General features: G+C 35.8%; 1 protein-coding gene across 2 annotated transcripts in view; it reads left to right on the forward strand.

Moving 5' to 3' along the window:
* The window catches only part of TRIM37 (tripartite motif containing 37), a 101,461-nt gene that overhangs the window by 75,485 nt on the left and 6,763 nt on the right, over nucleotides 1-19,213 (forward strand). The window contains exons 20-24 of one of the 2 annotated variants that reach the window (XM_006181425.3): nucleotides 262-390; nucleotides 751-940; nucleotides 2,839-2,957; nucleotides 9,553-9,663; nucleotides 11,010-11,088. In XM_006181425.3, coding sequence (XP_006181487.1) covers nucleotides 262-390; nucleotides 751-940; nucleotides 2,839-2,957; nucleotides 9,553-9,663; nucleotides 11,010-11,088 — 628 coding nt within the window. Of the gene's footprint in view, nucleotides 1-261; nucleotides 391-750; nucleotides 941-2,838; nucleotides 2,958-9,552; nucleotides 9,664-11,009; nucleotides 11,093-19,213 lie in introns of those variants that run through there. The other variant, XM_032498392.1, reaches the window with a different exon arrangement.

Genomic DNA, 19,213 nt, shown 5'->3' on the forward strand with positions numbered 1-19,213 from the left:
CTGGTATGATTTTTCTGTTGGAGTTAACTGATGTTTTTCTACTTTTGTAAGTGAAGACTGCTCCACAAACAGCAAAACAGGAATACTTTTGGCAAAAAACTCCAAATAAACCAGTTGGGACCAGAGTGTTCTGTTTATTTTTGGACACTGTAGATGGAATACCTTCCCTGTATGATAAGATTAAACCTTTCTCTGACTGCCTAGGTAATGAGTTTTGTGCTATTTTATCATAATCAGAAATGTTTTTAAATGTCTTTGCAGCCACAAGTAAGAAGAGTAATTCACCCAAGCCAGCTCGGTCCAGTATAGCAGGTAGTCTGTCACTTCGAAGAGCAGTAGACTCTGGGGAAAATAGCCGTTCAAAAGGAGACTGTCAAACTTTGTCTGAAGGTAAGTTTGGAGAGTTCAGAACGTAATTTTGGTGGGTAGATGTCTGTTATTTGAAATTGATCTTATGGTATAGCTCCAGACCTCTAAAGGCACCAAAATAGCTGAAACTTAATTTGAAAGTTCCTTGATCACGCAACAGGATAGAGCCATCAGGAAGAAAATGCAACCATTAGACTCCATATTCTGGACTCCTGAATTTTAAATACCTGGCATCAGAAAGACTGGGATATACATTAAAATTGTTTTTGACTTATCCTACAGTTTAAAAATGTAGGTAATAGTGAGATCTCCTAACATGGAAGCTAGAGAGAGAACTTTTTGTTTGTTTGCCTTCTTTCTGAATATCTTCCTCTTCTGTAGGCTCCCCGGGAAGCACTCAGTCTGGGAGCAGGCATAGTTCTCCCCGAGCCTTGACACAGGGCAGCATCAGTGACATTCTGCCGAAATCTGAAGACCGGCAGTGTCAAGCTTTGGATTCAGGTGCTCTTGTGGTTGCGGTTTTTAATGGCTTACCTACGGTGGAGAAAAGGAGAAAAATGGTCACCTTGGGGTAAATTAAGTTCTTTTGTTTATGTAATGGAATAATAGCTACTAGCTTTGGCACTTGAAGTCTGCAACATAATGAACAAAATTAATTTCCACTTTGTTAATTTTTTAGTATTAAAATGTAACTTTTAAAATATCAGAGACCTTACTTTTTTTTTCCCTCAACAGAATGAGATAGTACCAGAAATTCAGTCTAAATATATTAGAGCTCATTTTCACTAATTTTAATAATGTTGTTTAACCTTGTGTGAACTCTTTGTGAGATTTTTGTGTCAACTTTTTTCCCCATCTGTTCCACACTTTTCAAAGACATTTGTGCTGGGCTGTATTATGTCCCATAGGTCTTTTGCACATATTTTGTTTGGAGTATAGCGCTTCTAGCAGTTGTATTTTAACACTACTTTTCTGTTTTTAATCTCACCTTTTTTCTCTCATCTTATTAAAGTGTCTTTAAAACACATAGTTGGAATTTCCCAAAAGGGGAAATACATATTGTCAGTACCTTTATCTCTCTCCCAGGAAACAAACTCAGATCCCAGCCATGCCAGTTAAACTTCCATTCATTCAAAGGAGTGTGATTGTGGAATGTGCTGTCTGTGAATGTGCTAGTCGGGCCATTAATATCCATCTGCTGATCTATTCTATGGATATTAAATACATCTCTAATTTCAAACAATGGAATAGTTCTACCTTGGAGACTTTGAAAAGAAATCTGAATTAAATTTAGAGAAAGATTAATATTCCTTAAGTTTACTTAATTTTATACAGTTTTAAGATCTGGATAAATTACCAAATACAAAAGAACAGCTGGTGCCATAGTTTTCTGTTCTAGCTCTAATTTAAGCAGTGGAAAGTTGTTACAGTCATTGGAGATTGTCTTGCCCTCCCCCATTACCTAGCCTGGTTTTATACATGTTTCTTTCAAGGTGAAGCTGCAACTTGTTTTTATATTTTATTTGTTATGGAGATATTTATATCTGCCTTTAGTCATAAAGATTAAATGTGTATGAATGTACATCTTTTTCTAGACTGTAAAATCCTTTATAAATGTGTAAAGCTCATAGCTATAACCCTCATTTTACAGTTAATTATGTTGCCAGGCTGGCTCGTGGTGTTTTCCAGCTTGTCTTTTTTTTTTTCCTTGCCTGATTTAAAGTAGTGTAAGCAAAAATTTTAAATACTAATAATAAATGGTTCAAAAATGGAAGTATTATTAACAAAGAATATTAAGTTAAAATTTCCCCATCTTTGTCTCCCATCTGCTTTGTTTTCCAACTCCCTGCCCACATACATTGCTGTTCTTAATTTTTTTAATTTAATTTAATTTAAAAAATATTTTTGTTGTTTTTTGGTCTCTCTTTTTTTTCTTTCTGTTTTTTGGTTTTTCGGTTCTTAATTTTTTATATATGTTCTGTCTTCTCAGTTTTTAGGTATGTTTAAGTAGCTGTTACTATATGGCTTTTTAAATACAAAAAGTGCACCTTGTTTTTGCACTCAGTATATTTCAAAAGTTGTTCGATGTTGGTGAGGACGAATTATTTAGGGCTTCTGTTTATATTGATTTTAAATTGAAACTCTTATTAAGATAACTGTAGATTCACATGCAATTATAAGAAGTAATAGAGCGTGTGTACCTTACCCAGTTCCCCCAATCATAACAATTACAAAACTCTGATACATTATCACAGGATATGGACAGTAATGTAATCCATGACTTTATAACTTTTCATTGTGAATCTTCTAGTGAATGTTTTGAAAATAAAACTTGAAATTTAGTACTAAACACCAGTGCCCTGTTCTCTCCTTAGTTTGATATTCAGTTTCTGGGCAAGAAGAAAATCTAGATTATTGTATCACTGATTAGTTATACAAAAATATCAGGTTATTTTCTCTCTCTTTGAGGACTAATGCTAAAGGATGTCGTCTGGAAGGAATGCAAATGACTGATTTGGAAAATAATTCTGAAACTGGGGAATTACAGCCTATACTACCTGAAGGAGCTTCAGCTGCCCCGGAGGAAGGTAAGGAAGTGATAAAGTCATTAATTAGGTTGGAGGCGGAATAGTGATCTTTTTCTGGTGTAGTGGGGAGTGGTTGGTTTAATAATACAGTTACTGAGACATTATCTACTGTCCTACCTGTTTGATCTGAAAACAGCATTCATTGTGCCACTGTGTTTGATTTACTAGGACATTAAGCACAGGGGAAGGCAAAATGGATAACTGCATAAAAGGACATGTCTTACTAGAAGGCGCATTTACAGGGGGGAGAATCTGCAGATACTTCATCGGCTCATTTATTAAATGTTATGCCACCTACATGATAGGCATTGAAGTCTTGCTAAATATGAAAAGATGTAATTGCATATGTTCACTATCTTATGGGGAAAACATGCCCCCAAACAACTAATTAGAATATTAAATATTAAGTACCTTGTCTTTTGGGGGAGGGGGTTGGAGGTAATTCAGTTTATTGATTTATTTACTTTTTTTTAGAGGAGATATTGGGGATTGAACCCAGGACACCTCATGCATGCTGAGCATGAGCTCTACCACTTTGAGCTCTACCTTCCCCCAAGTACCTCGTCTTTTAAAGTCAGTCTTCATTAATGTTTGTAGATTGCTTTGGTCTTATACGAGTATTTCAAACTTTATCTGTTTAAAAAATCCTTTATGGTAACCGACTTCAACTCTGCCAATTCATTCTCTGTTACATTTCTAGTATTCTTCTACATGTTCTTCCAGGTTCATTATTCTTTTTTCCAGGTTCATTATTCTTTATCTAAAAGCATAGAAGATACTGTGTAATTTTGAGTAACAGAAGGTCTTGAAACAAGGCTGTGTGTGCTGCCCTTGCTTGTCCTTTATATGTTAGCAGGAAAGCATGTCAGTCAACTTTATTACTAATATTTGACATTGAAATTTATTTCATTTCTCAGTGAAACTCTGCCACTTATCACCTGTGCAGTCATTTGAATTTCAACGACTGGTGAATTGTAGCTCAAAGCATACATAAAGATGCCAGCATCTACCTCTGGCTGCCCTGTGAGAATGTGTGTGGGTGGTGGCATTTTCAGGTTTTTCAGTTGAAGAACACTAAACATTTTGGTTTTCCCTCTTAGTTGGTGCTCCTGTGGCGGGCAGCATTATTTCAGTAGAAGAGATTAAATGGAAAGGAGTTTTAGAGTGAACTGTTGATTTTTAAAACATTAAGGAAAAAAATTATGATTGATGATCTTTATAGAAAGAATCTGTGGGAATGAGTTAGTTTCCATGTATTTATACATACTGGTTATAAACTGTAGTGCCTTAAATTTTTATAGCATGTGCTGGAATTATAGGCTCCTTTTATTTATTCAGCATTTATGAAATGCTTCTAATTTGCCTGGCATTATATTTGGTGCTGGTGATAAAGTAATTCCTGAACCTACTGTTTAGTTCAGGGTTTCTCTCCCTTGGCACCACTGACATTTTGGGCCAGCTGATTCTTTGTTGTAGGGGGCTTCCCTGTGCATTGTAGGATGTTTAGCAGCATCCTTGGCTTTAACAAAACACTAGGTGCCGGTAGTACCTCCTCTGAATTACAGTAACCAAAATGTCTCCAGACATTGCCAAATGTCCCCTGGGAGGCAAAACCATCCTCTAAAACTGTTGAGAACCACTGGTTGAGTTGAATAACTCTCAGTCAAGGGTGACAACTCCTCAAGAATCACTTGCCAGAATAGGTCACAGTTACAAATGGGAGGGAGCAAGTTGTAGTTCTCAGATATGCTGAATATATGTGTTGGTGGGAGGGGGCAGGGAGAGCCATTCAAAACCACTGGTCAGGTGTTGGAGGCCAGTTAATAACCAATTATAAAATGATGAATGTTGTGATAGGATATATAGGGAGCTCAAATAGCAGATATGTAATAATAGAAATAATAGATAATATTTGTAAGTCCTCGTTATGTGTTAGAGACTGCTAAAAGCTTTACCAGTATTATCTTACATTTTCTTAATACAGCCCTACATGGTAGTTACTTTATTATCTTCATTTTACAGATGAGTAGGCAGACACCTAGAGATGTAACTTATTTTACTCAAAGTCACAGAGCCAATGCTTTTAACTGTCACGTCTCTACTAACCTAGTCCACCCTTGGAAAGATTATCCTAAGGGATGAGTTTGAGTTAGGTGAAGATGGGGCCAGAGTGGAGGCAGAGGTCAGATCATGAAGAGTTGCTCTGTATGTCTAGCTAGAATTTGGACTTTGTCCTTTAAATGGGATCTAAGCAAGAAATTAGATAATAAAATTAAACATTCCTACTCTAGCTACGTTGAGGGGAATGGATTTGAGGGAGTAGGATGGCATGTGGAACCCTGTGGACAGGAAAACTGGTTAGAAGCATGTTAAAGTATGTGAGGGATGACTTGGACTTTTAAATTTCAGCCTTCACCTCATAAATTCACATTATCTCAGAATTGTTTCTAGGTAAATAGCTAGAGGTTAGACATTGCAATGTATGGGGCAAGGCACACAGCAAATAGCTTGTGACCTATTGCTTCACAGTGGCTAGTTTCATTTCCAAAAAATGAAAGTGTATGACCTTGTATTTACTCCCTCTCACTGATGGCAGTGGTTTGTACAGGACCTGGTGACCAGCAGGCCAGTTTTAAGCTAGAGGTCAAGAGACCTATTTGTCTTTCTCACTACATTCACAAAGCTAGGGAACTTCAGATTGCAGGACTTAGTAAAAGACCAAGCAGTATTTTCTTGCAGGAATTCCCTTTCAACATTTCTTAAGAAATACATGTTTTCCTAAATCCTGAGAAAAATGAGTCAAGAAATCAAAAAAAAAAAAAATTATTCTGATTCTCCTGTTAGAGTTATTCTTAACAGTCAGCACAGAAACATGACTACTTTGAAGGAATTCCCTTATGGTAAGTTGAAAGTATAAACTGGAAATGCTGGTACCTGAAATCAAAGGCTAAGATCAACAGGAGCACCTTGGAAAGAAGCAATTGTGATCAAATCAGTCCTGGTTACAGATATTGTCATTTTATAAGGATGTGTTCATGGCCCTGTCTGCTGCTGTGTAAATATTAATGAGTCTATATTGAACTGTATAGGAGTTTCATGAGTGGTGTTCCAAGACATAGGAAGTTTTGGAAGCAGAATAATTCTGTATATTGGCATTTTTGACATGTGAGTCTATGTAGTGCTATAAACTTTGCTAAGAGTTCTAAATGTTACATTATTCAACTGTTAACACAATAATGTTCAGAGCATTTTTCAGGATTTTAATATTCATTGTAAGCTACAGTTCTTGAAAATACTACAAACTAAATTTAAAAAATTTAAAGATACATTGTAAGTATTTAAATAACTTAAGATTTTGAGAATTCCTGAGAATTCCAATTCCTTTTTTGTGACTCCTGGAGTTTAATGTATGTCAGGAATTCAGAAACCATAGTACCAAGAGGCCAAATTTGTGTCTAGAATTTCAAGTTGTTGGGTTTAGGGTTCTCAGCAACAGTTCCTCGAAGGGCCACAAGATGGAGATGATGCTTCATGCAAGTAGGTGGTTTGGTCTGTAATGTGTCACTTTTGACTTCCTAGAGCAGGGAAGCTTTTTCCTTTGCTCAGGAAGGAGATTTCATTTATTCATACATACATACATACATACATACATCATTTCAAACATCCATACATCCAGCCTATATCTTCAGAATATTTAAGGGAGAAATAATGCTACACAATACTACACAAACGCTTCTTGAAAACAGAAGAGGAAAAATTCACCAATAAAGCCATCAGGGGCTGCAGTTTTCTTTGTTGGAGTTTTTTAAACTATTAAATTCCATTTCCTTAATAGTTAAAGTACCTATTTAGATTATCTATTTTTACCTGAATGATTTTGGTATTTTGTGTCTATCAAATAATGTTCATTTCATCTGTGTTCTTGATTTGATGAGCATTAAGTTTTTTATAGTGTTCCATTTTTATCTAAGATGTCTGTAGAATCTGTAGTGATGTCCCCTCTTACATTCCCAATGTTACTAGTTTTGTTTGCTCTCTTTTTTCTTAGTCTGCCTAGGAACCTTTCTGTTGTATTTACCTTTCCAAAGGACTGTCTTCTTATTTTGTTGATTTCTCTATTCTTTCCTGCTAATTTTATTTCTATTTATTTCCTTTCTTTTACTTTAGTTTATTTACTCTTTTTTTCTAGTTTCTTAAAGTAGATGCTTAGGTCATTAATTTGAGGCCTTTTTCTCTTCTAATGTAAGTGTTTAATGCTATAAATTTCTCTTTAAGCACTGCTGTTGCCACATCCCTAAACTTTTGATATGTTGTAATTTTATTTTTATTCGATTCAGAGTACTTTTCATTAATTCTGAAAAATTCTCAGCCATTTTCTCCTTTTGTCTCTCCTTTGCTGTCCCTATGGCTGTCTAGTTGATACAGTTTGAACTATTATACTCTTTTATCCCCTTGTTTCATAGTATCTTTTATGTAATAGTCATTTTTCTTTAATATTCTGGTTAATTTTATCAGTTCTATCTTTAAGTTTTTCAACCTTGTCTAAATTCATCTATTCTTTTTTTTCTTTTTGTCTTAAATTCATCTATTATTTTAACTTTAATGACTGTATTTCATTTCTGGAAAGTCTATTTAGTAATTTTTTTAAATCTATACTTTTTTCCACATTAAACTGAATTGTGTAAAAAAAAACTGAATTGTGTAGTCTCTCTCAGGTGATTTTATGAAAAACTTGTGTTATTGTCCTATTTGTATATCTGCTTGACTCTTACGTCAGGTGGATTGTCTGCCTTGTTTGTAAATTTTGATTAGAATATAGCGTTCTGAGGGAAAGGTATAGCTCAAGTGGTACAGCGCATGTTTAGCATACGTGAGGTCCTGGGTTCAACCCCCAGTACGTCCTCTAAAAATAAATTAATCTAATTACCTACCCCCAAAATAAAATAATTAAATAATACAATGATAAATAAAATACTAAAGAAAATAGACAACTCTTTTTTTTTTTTTAAAGAACATAGCTTTCTGAGACTTTTTCTCTCCCTTGTGAGAATTCCTTTTTTTTCTTTCTTTTTTTTTTTTTTTTTTTTCCACTTTCTTTTTTCCTGTGGTAATTCTTGTGACCTGGATTGTGGAAGCTTCCCACCAGAGAGGTCTTTTAAATATGTTTCAAGAGTGTTCACGAGCCTTTTTATATCTGCTTTAATCTGTGTTAGATAATTCCAACATCTCTGTCATCTCAGCATTGTTGTTTGCTGCTTGTCTTCACCTGGTTTTTCATATGCTGAAGCAATTTTAAATTGCATTCTAGACATTTTTAATACGATGTCATGAGACTCTGGGTGTTGTTTAAATTTGCCCATTTGTTGGTATTTCAAATTCTGGTCTACACCAGTATGCCTATTCCTATTTACTTTTCGGAGTCCTTAAATAGCCACTTCCTGCATTCTGTCCAGGTTTTTTTAACTGCACTTAGTGGGAAAGATGGAGTGGAATGGGCTTATTCCATGTTACCTGGAACCTTCCCTCCAGAGGATTTTACGTTTGCTTTATTCAGATAACACTAGCTCCTGACCAATTTTTATGTTAATTTCTTAAGATTTGAACCTCAGCTTTCAATCTCAAACTTAAATTAAGCACACAGGCCTTAGTTTGAATTTTGAGGTGAGCTGAGCCTAGAAACAAGACAAAATTCCTTGCCATCTTCCTGTGCCAGTAGGCAGAATTTTCTAGTTTATTCTTTTAATAAGAATTTTAGCTATGTGCAGAGACTGGAGTTTTAGTCTCAGTTTCATCCCTCTTTCTGTGGTGGATCCAAGTTTTTTTTTTCCTATCCCCAAAGGAGTGTTAAAGGCCTTCACATCAAGCTCTCGGGCAACTGCATCTACCCCAGTAGTTTTCTTTTTGTTTCTATACCTTTGGGTTTCTCTTCTTTCTTTTAAATGTGGCTGTTCATTAAAGTAATTTTTAAGTTTATATTTTATCTAGCATTTATAAAGGTTTGCAGCAGAAGGATTTTCAGATTTTCTTGATCACTCTCATTGAAATAGAAGTACTTTCTATACTATAAGAATTCTATAGAACTTTTCTTTTAAAAATCAACTTATATGCAAAAAAACAAAATTGGAGGTCCAAATGTGATAGTAACTCATTTATTGCTAGAATTACTGGAATTTTTTATGCACACGCATAGATAAAAGTGTAAATGTGTGCCTGTGTTTGTGCATGTTTATATATGTTTTAGGTTAAAAACTACGTTGAATCAGGATTAAAAGTTCCTCTTATCTCTTATGACTAGAAGAAAACTGCTTTGGAAAAATATTCTCAGTATAATGAAATTAATACTGTTTTCAAATTATAACTTTTCAGGTATTATGAAAAGAGCATTTTTAATCTTTGAGAACAAAAATACACACTGCTCTAAATAACTAAAGAGAGCTGAAGTTTATGTGGTTACTTTTTTCCTTGTTTTGTTTTCTTAGTGTGTTGGCATTCAGTGTAACATTCAGGAGGAATCTCAGTTTAGTAGATAGGGAGATTGCCTTTTCCTTGCAGTGGTTTCTTACCAGAAGCATGTTCTCCCTTTCTTTCCTGCCAGGAATGAGTAGCGACAGTGATATTGAGTGTGACACTGAGAATGAGGAGCAGGAAGAGCACACCGGCATGGGCGGATTTAGCGACTCTTTCATGGCGCAGCCCCCAGATGAAGGTGCAACACATGATGTCATTTCACAGGGATTAATAAAACCATCTCTCCTGTTGCTGCTGCTGCTGCTTCTTCCTTTGCTTCTGTTTCTGCTTCTGCTTCTTCTGCTTTGCTGCTTCTGCTTCTTTTCCTATTTAAAATTACTGTCATTTGTGAGACAACATTCTGTGGGGTAAACTAAATGGTGAGTACTGAAAATATTTGGTAGGTAAACTTGGTAGTTGCCTGGTCAGACATCTATTAGGGGGAGCAGGTGTTGGCATCTGTCTTTGGTACAGCCTGTGACCTAAGAATGTCTTTCACGTTGTAAAGAGTTGTAAAAACAAGCAAAACAAAGAAGACTCTTCAGTAGAGACCATTTGTGTCCTGCAAGTACCTGAACGTTTACTGTCTACCATTTTATAGAAAATGTTTGCCAGCCCCTGAGGAGGTTTCAGATGTTTGTTTGTTTGTTCTTTTCAGAGATATATGTAGCCTGCCTCATAAGATAACTTTTTTAAAGATAACTTTTTCTGACCTTTTAGGAATGCATGCAGAAAATGGAATCACCGATTTTATTCCCTCTTCCTCCCAAAAAAGTCTTAGGGGAAAAACTCATGGAGAGAACCCATTGTTAGTAGTTTTGGTTTATTTTATTTTAAATGTACAACATAATGATTTGATATAGTGTACATTACAAAAGGATCACCACAATAAGTTTAGTTAACATCCATCACCTGTTTTAAATATTTTACCCAGGATTAATCTGAGTGTTCCTTTGTGAAAGTTCCTGGAATGAAAACATTGTCAGGCTTCTGCTAATTGTCAGTTTCAGTTTACATATTTCCCTGATATCCTAGTGTCTTTTTCAATAAAGAGCCAAGTGTTTGTTGATACTTAGGTATTAAGATACTCTTAGTAATTTTCTCTGCTTCTAAAAGAAGCAGCCAAATTTGGGGTAAGTTATTTTGAGTACTGATGGGTTTTTATAGTGATATTTCCATGTGCAGTTTAATTGGCTTTGAAATACATTTATATTTACAAAATCAGTCTTCAGAGTGTACATTATCATGGTTTCCTGTTTCCTTCTTCAGCTGTTCCCACATTGTCCCCAGGAGGACAAAGGGAGGCAGTGCCTTTCATGTTCTAATTATGGGTATCTATTACACATTTTGTTTTCTCTTTATTTTTCCTTTCATGTTTGCTTATACTTGACTCAGGTCAAAAATTCTCTGAAAACAGAGATTTGTTCACAACCTAGCACATCTTTATCACTTAAATAACATACTTGATAAGATCATTTAGAGATATGGAAAAGAATATACTGGTCTTTAAAAAATGTTACCTGCTTTAAATTTTTTTTATCCTAGATACGCATTCCAGTTTTCCTGATGGTGAACAAATTGGCCCTGAAGATCTCAGTTTCAATACTGATGAAAACAGCGGAAGGTAATTTTCAAATCAAGAGAACTGACTTGCAAGCTACCTTGACTCTGAAATTTGCAGTGGTTGGTGCTTAAATTTGTCATCAGTCAGATAATCAGATTTGGTCTTATTTTTTTCATTATCTCTACGTGAAATAGTAATTCTGAAACTTTAGAAAGTAGCACAATTCTAGTGATAAGACATTAGTATATAAGGAAAAATTAACAGTGTGGGAAGAATTTTGTGTATTGTAATGAAATAGCAGTGTAGTCCTCAATTAATTTAGTCAATTAGTATATTCATAAAAGGCAGTCTGTCTGCTACAACAGAAGAGCAATTAACTGCCAGAAAACGTACCTAGAGACAGTGCACGCGCTCAGTTACCCGCTCAGCATCGGTGCTCTTCTGCCCTTGGCTAGATACTCAGTTGTGTTTAAACGACCACCCTCATGTCTTGGGTTTTAATCACAGTTTATAGTTTCTTTAGCGCCTGTAGATTAGTGAACAGAAAAATTACTTATGTGTAGATTCTGCCCTGTAGACACTTCATGTGAATTTATTATGTTATTATTAGTAACACTAGGCTGAATCTCCTCTTTGGAATATGTTGACTGACTAGGGTGAATTTATTTATCTTTCCTGGTTTGTGCAAGTGCAGGCACACTGAGTAATGGCACACAATCTTTCTTTTGTGGCTTTTGCAAATTTTAAATGAATTAAGTTAATGTGGATTGGTTATGTTTCTGGTCATATGAACACATACACGTGAGATCATTTAAAATTATTTCATTTTTTTCCCTGTTTCTTCCTAAACAACTATAGTGCAACAAGTATTTTAAAGCCCTCTCTTCTCCTTTATTTTCACTAGTTGAACATTGATGTCAGTGTCAGTACATTAAAGATCGTACATACTACACAATATCTTACATGAAACTGTGGTATAAAGTTTACTTTCATACTCAGAATTAGTCCAAAATAATTGCCAAACTTTGCCATTGTGTTCCTGCATTTGTGTTTGAGCTGCTGTACCGTTTGTGAAAATTACACTGAAAGTTGACTAAGAGACTATAGAAAAGCATGAATATATATATTATAATATATATATGTATAAGAGGCATCTCATCTGCTTATTTTTTACTTAATGAATATTGTTCCCTTTTCCACATCTAATGTTTTGCTGAATGCTGTGATTCATGGTTTGCTTTTGTTCAAAACAGTTTGCACTTTTTGTTAATAAAATGAACTTGAGAAAATGTTATGCCTCTGCAGTTTATTAAAAGTGGGACAGGAGGCCCCCCTCCCCCCCCACTTTTTTCTATTCATGTTTCCTGTGTGTAGTAGTGTAGTAAAGGCTTTTGAGCTGTTAGTAAATGCACGGGGAAGTTAGAAGACTTACTTGTAGTCTCCATAATGTATATGGTTACTTTTTCTCCTTAAATTAGTTGGAAATATTTAAGTACTATAGTCACATGAAAAGTAAAAATCTAGCATTTGCTTACTGCGATAGTGCTGGTGTGCTGTTGTATTGTTATTAGGTAGTTTATCATGCAGATGTGGTGTTCTAAAAAATTACTAGTAAGTTCTTTAAAACATTCCATTTTGTATTAAAGGGAAATGTATTCATGTTCATTTCATTTTGATGAGACCATACTTTAAACCCAACTTTCTCTTATTTCTATACTATGTTGTAATGGCTGAAACTATAAGAATTTTGCACCTTTAGTGTTGAGAGCAAGCCATAGTAAGAATTGATTTTGTAGGAGAGTGTGTGTGTGTGTGTGTGTGTGTGTGTGTGTGTGTGTGTGTGTGTGTGTGTGTGTGAGGCTTCTCAGAATCCATAAATGCAAGTGTGATTGACTCCACTTTGAATCTCTCGCTATTGCCTAGTCATTTCTTGACCTGTATTTGGTATAGAACTGAGTGCTTTTCCATATACCTTTATAATTCTTATTTTCAAAATATGGAAAACCACATGTGATTAAGAAATAAGAGAAACCTGAGAATAGACTATTCATTTAGGGAAATTCACTTGTAAGAGCTTTTACTAGCTTTTGGTGCTAGTGATTTAATCATGAGATTCTCGTGGGTCATTAATCCATAATAATGGCATTCTGAGGTGTCTTTCTGTCCTTTATTGGGGGGAAGTATTTGTTTCTCTTTTTAAGCATAAATGTTCGTAATCTTTACTCTTATTTTTCATGACCTTGAGGGTTTTTTAGTCAGTGGATTCCCCAGAATGGCACAGTGATATTTGAATGGCAGGACGTTTTGGATTGCAAGTATTTTTCTGACTTTTGCTCTCAGGTTATGTATAAAAACAATTAGGAGTGCTGCCCTTATTTTAGATAAATTGAGATTTGAATGAGACCCTTTTACACTGGTGGAGTTTGAGTTCACTGTGTCAACAAGACATTTATAGCTATAGGAAAATTTGAAGATACTTATTTCTTTATGCTTGCACAAAACCTGTATAGGGAAAATTGTTTGAACTTAATTGGTATATTATCGTCTCATGTATTTTAGGAACCCAAGCCATTTGTACCATATTCTGATTCCATATTTAAGAGCAGTCTTATCTTTTGAAAAGCAAAAAAAGTAAGCTTCTAAAGAAATTATTTGTAACTGCCCTCCTGGCATAAAATTCTCTTTTTTTGTAATTAAAGTCAACAACAGTTTTCATACACACACACCAAAAAAAACCCCAAAAAACTTGTAGGTAGCTAAATGGTATGCTCAAGCAGTTCTCCTGTGATGATGAAAATCATGTCTTGTTGGGCTCCAGCTCACCTCAAGTACTGTGTTATCTGTGCATTATGAAACAGCAGGAAATACGCAGCGTATACAAATTCACAGTCCACTGAGGAAAACCTCTAGAATTCAGTTAACAAGTATCTATCTGGCATTCTCTGTAGGTGTAGACAAACTTCTGTCCTTGGCCCAAAGTGGCTGTTTTTGTAAATAAAGTTTTATTGGCACATAGCTACATCCATTTATTTACCGATTGTCCTACAAGGCAGAGTTGAGAAACAAATGACCCCAGAGCCTAAAATATTTACTCTCACACCCTTTTCTGATAAAGTTTGCTGACTTCTGCTCTGTCATTTATATTAATGGGAATTTCACGGGGTTTTTTTGGTTTGGATTTGAGAAAAAAGCATGATTTTTAAGTCAAAAAAATCAAACATACTTAGTTTTGTGATATGGGATGTTGGGCAGCTTCTATTTTATTCATTCTAGAATCATAATAAGACTGAAAGACAAAAAACTTCAAAGATGAAGGACCTGTTTGCTTTTACTAGTGGAATCGTTGAAAAGTAAGACCCCCATACACACACCGTGTGCTACATACTAAGTCTGCACCCAGCTCCTCAGTGTTAGCAGGAACCTTCGTGGTTCCCTCTTCCCTAATGCAGTACGCCTGCTAGATTTTAGGTGGCAGTGAGGAAGGGAAGAGGCATAGGAGAAGACACATTGATTGTTCCTGATCTGATCTGCAGGAGATCTGGTGCAAAAGAGATCTCTTCCCCAGCCTCTCACTTTTGTGACTGCCATCACCCACAGTGTAAATATGTTATGAGCAGTGGGCCCAGATTTCCAATCAGTTGCTCTACTGTACTTGGCCCATTTTCTGGTCCTTTCTAGAACACCCTAACAGAGTCCCAACCTTTTTTTATTTGTTTGTTTCCCTTTAAATTTTTTCTCCTTTTACTGAAGGGCGTATTTTCTCTTAGCTTCATTATTTAGTATTTTAGTATTTAGATGATCTCATTTGATCCTAGAAAACTTCTCCGTCACAGTGTTTTCTCCTGGGCCTAAAGATGAAGCAGCAGGGCCTGCATTGTACACGGGCATATCGTTTCTGGACAACTTAGACCCACTGTGTCATTGAATCCTTAAGTGACCTTTGAGGGAGATGAACTGTGTGTCATACCCATTTGGCAGAGAAACATGAGGTTCAGGGAGGTTGTTCAACAGCACTGGCAAGGACGGAGTGAATTCCTATCCTAGTACTTTTTCCAATTCATCATACTTCAGCCAAACCCAGCATTTTGATACTTAATAATTAAAAACTAAATATTGTCCCATTTAAAATTTTTTAATTTTGAGATAGTTTTAGATTTACAAAAGAGATGCAAAAATCTTGAGGGTGTTCACATATACCCTTTACCCAGCTTCTCCTTTTCTTAACATCGTACATAACCCTAGGCCAGTGATCAAAAATAAGAACTTTGCCTTGTTTGCAAACTGTTAACTAAACTACAGAATTTGTGCAGATTTTACCAGTTATCTCACTTATGTCCTTTTTCTGTTCCAGGATCCCACACTGCATTTAGTTGTCCCATTTCCTTAGTATCCCTCAGTCTGTGACGGTTCCTCAGTCTTCCCTTGTCTTTTACCACCTTGACGTTTTTGAAGAGGACCAATTATTTTATTGAATTTTCCTCTGTTTTGGTTGATCTGAAGTTTTCTCATACTCGGTTGAAGTGGTGCGTTGTTGGGAAGGCTTCCACAAGAGGTGGTGTGCCCTTCTTAGCGCCTCCTATCAGGGCTGCGTGATGCAGATACGTATGTATGAGTTCATGCATTTACTTATATTGACATACAGTTAATTTACAATGTCGTGTTAGTTTCTGGTGTACAGAAAAGTGATTCAGATATATAGATATATTCTTTTTTAGATTCTTTTCCATTATAGGCTATTATTACAAGATACTGAATATAGTTCCCTGTGCTATACAGTAGGTCCTTGTTATCTGTTTCATGTAGTAGTTTGTGTCTGTTAATTCCAAACTTCTAATTTATTCTTCCCCTGCCCTCTTTCCCTTTTTGTTTTCTAAGTCAGTGAGTGTTCCTGTTTCATAAATTAGTTCATTTGTGTCATATTTTAGATTCCACATATAAGTGATGTCACAGGTATTTGTCTTTCTCTTTCTGACTTACTTCACTTAGTATGTTAATTTCTAGGTCCATCCATGTTGCTGCAAATGGCATTTTTTTATTCTTTCTTACAGCTGAGTAGTATTCCATTGTATAAATATACCACATCTTATTTATCCAGTCATCTGTTGATGGATATTTGGGTTGTTTCCATGTCTTGGCTATTGTAAATAGTGCTGCTGTGAACATTGGGGTGCCTGTATCTTTTTGAATTAGAGTTCCCTCCAGATAAATGCCAAGGAGTGGGATTGCTGGATCATATGGTAAGTCTATTTTCAGTTTTTCAAGGAATCTCAATACTGTTTTTCTTGATGGCTACACCAAACTGCATTCCCATCAACAGTGTAGGAGGCTTCCCTTTTCTCCACACCCTCTCCAGCATTTATCATTCATGGACTTTTGAATGATGGCCATTCTGACTAGTGTGAGGTGATACCTCATTGTAGTTTTGATTTGCTTGTCTCTGATAATTAGTGATATTGAGCATTTTTTCATGTACCTATTGGCCATTTGTATGTCTTTATGGAGAATTGCTTGTTTAGGTCTTCTGCCCATTTTTTGATTGAGTTTGTTGTTTTTTGTTACTGAGTTGTATGAGCTGTTTGTATATTTTGGAATAAGCCCTTGTTGTCACATCTTTTGCCAGTATTTTCTCCTAGTCCATAATTTGTCTTTCAGTTTTATTTATGGTTTCCTTTGCTGTGCAAAAGCTTATAAGTTTGATTAGATATCATTTGTTTATTTTTGCTTTTATTTCCATTGCCTTGGGAGACTGACATAAGAAACAATTGGTACAGTTTCTGTCCAAGAATGTTTTGCCTTTGTTCTCTTCTAGGAGTTTAATGGTGTCATGTCTTATATTGAAGTCTTTAAGCCATTTTGAGTTTATTTTTGTGTATGGTGTGAGAGAGTGTCCCCATTTCATTGATTTTCTTGCAGCTATCCAGCTTTCCCAACACCATTTGCTGAAAAGACTGCCTTTTCTCCATTGTATATTCTTGCCTCCTTTATTGAAGATTAATTGACCATAAGTGTGTGGGCTTATTTTTAGACTCTCTGTTCTGTTTCATTGATCCATATATCTGTTTTTGTGCCAGTACCACACTGTTTTGATTACTGTAGCCTTGTAGTTTTTTGTTTTTTGTTTTTTTTGATTGCCTGAAGTCTGGGAGGGTTATTCCTCCAGCTTCATTTCCTTCAGTATTGCTTTGGCATTTCTGGGTCTTTTGTGATTCCATATAAATTTTAGGATGATTTGTTCTGGTTCTGTGAAAAATGTTATGAATAATTTGATAGGGATCACATTAAATTTGTAGATTGCTTTGGGCAGTATGGCCATTTTAACAATATTAATTCTTCCAATCCAAGAGCATGGACTATCTTTCCATTTCTTTGAACCGTCTTCAGTTTCCTTTAGCAATGTTTTATAGTTCTCAGCATGTAAGTCCTTGGTCAGGTTTATTCCTGAGTACTGTTTTTGGGTTTTTTGGATGCAGTTTTAAAAGTAAACTTTTTTCCTCTCCCTTTCTGATATCTCGCTGTTAGTGTAAAGAAGTGCAGCAGATTTTCTCTGTATTAATTTTGTTTCCTGATGCAGGTGTTTATTATTGATGTTGTTGATCCTGATTACTTGGTTAAGGTGGTATCTGCCAGGATTCCCCACTATTTACTTTTTTCCCTTTGTAATTACTAAATAATTGAGGCAGATACTTTAAGACTATGCAAATACTCTGTTTCTGTTTAAGGTCTTTAGCCACTGATTTTAGATCTACCAGTGGATCTTGCCTACAACAATGATTACTGCAGTGTTTTCTTACGGTGGTTTTCTATTTCCCTAATTTCTTCTACGTCTATTATTAGAATTCTGTAAAGAAAAGTTGTCCTTTCTTCCCCACTTAGTTTTTTATTCAGCTGCCTATTTATGTCCGTGTGGACTCACAGGTATTTATTTTATTCTTTGAGTTACCCAGCACAGTCATTGTTTTACAGTTCAGTTTGATCCAGTTTGTGCTGCTGGAAGCACTCAGTTTGGCATCGTGTATCCTTTGGATGTGTTCTATCCTTCTCCTTCCTTCCTCCCCCTCTTCACTCCTCTCCTCCCTTCACAAAGGTCTTCAGGCTCACTTGTATTTTCTCTGCCTTTTCGGGAACAGTGGTATTTAGCAACAAAGATTTGGGTGCAGATTTGCTTACTGTTAACTAGAGTGTTGCTTTCCATGGGTATACAAGCACACACATTTAAATGTACTTCCCTGTGCCTGTGCATGTGCATGTGAATACATGTATTGAGAAGAAAAACCACCCGTCATGTCAGAACACTTTTCCAAAGTTACTTAGATCCTAGGATCCAGTTACATTAGTAACTTTCTCCCCTGTTCTCTCTTCAGTGTGATTATGTGATTCATTTGTAATACAGTTAGATTCATCTGTTGTAGTCTTCATTTTGTCCTCCCACACATATCCTAGTTCATTTTTAAATTTGCATACATTAACATTCAGTCTTTATGGTATATACTGTTCTGTGGGTTCTGACAAATACAGAGGCATGTATCCACCACCACAGTGCTACACAGAACAGTTCAGTCACCCCCCAAATTCCCGTTTGCTGGCTCTTTATAGTTAAATCCCCTACTACCACCCGCCTACCCCTGGCAACCATGATGTGTTCTCTGTCCTTTTAGTTTATCCCTTTTCCAGAGTATCATATAAATAGAATCACACAATATGTAGCCTTTCACTTAGCAAAATACAGTTATGTTTTATCCACCTTGTGTGAACCAGAACTTTATTCCTTTTTACTGCTGTGTAGTATTTTACTGTATGGATGTATACAATTTGTTCATTTACCTATTGAAGGACATTTGGGTTATTGCCAGGTTAGGGTGATTATAATCCTTATAAACATTTGTATATAGATTTTTGTGTGACTGTAAGTTTTCATTTTCTAGGGCCGTATTTGCCTTAGAGTGGGGTTACTGGGTATATGATAAAGAATGTGGCTGGCTTTTGTCCCTGGTTCCTAAGATGTAGTATCTTAAGTGCTTGGAATTTTCTGAGTAATAGGAGTCTTTGCTCCGTATGGTGGATCCTGATAGCTTGTGTTAATGAGGTGACCTGGGACAGGGACTAATCACTCCACAAAGACCAGCCACGTGGTTACAGGATTGGGCCTCTGAGTCACATGGTATCAGCCTCATTGCCAGTGAGTCCG

This window comes from Camelus ferus, chromosome 16 (genome assembly GCF_009834535.1).
Source record: "Camelus ferus isolate YT-003-E chromosome 16, BCGSAC_Cfer_1.0, whole genome shotgun sequence".
Lineage (NCBI taxonomy): Eukaryota > Metazoa > Chordata > Mammalia > Artiodactyla > Camelidae > Camelus > Camelus ferus.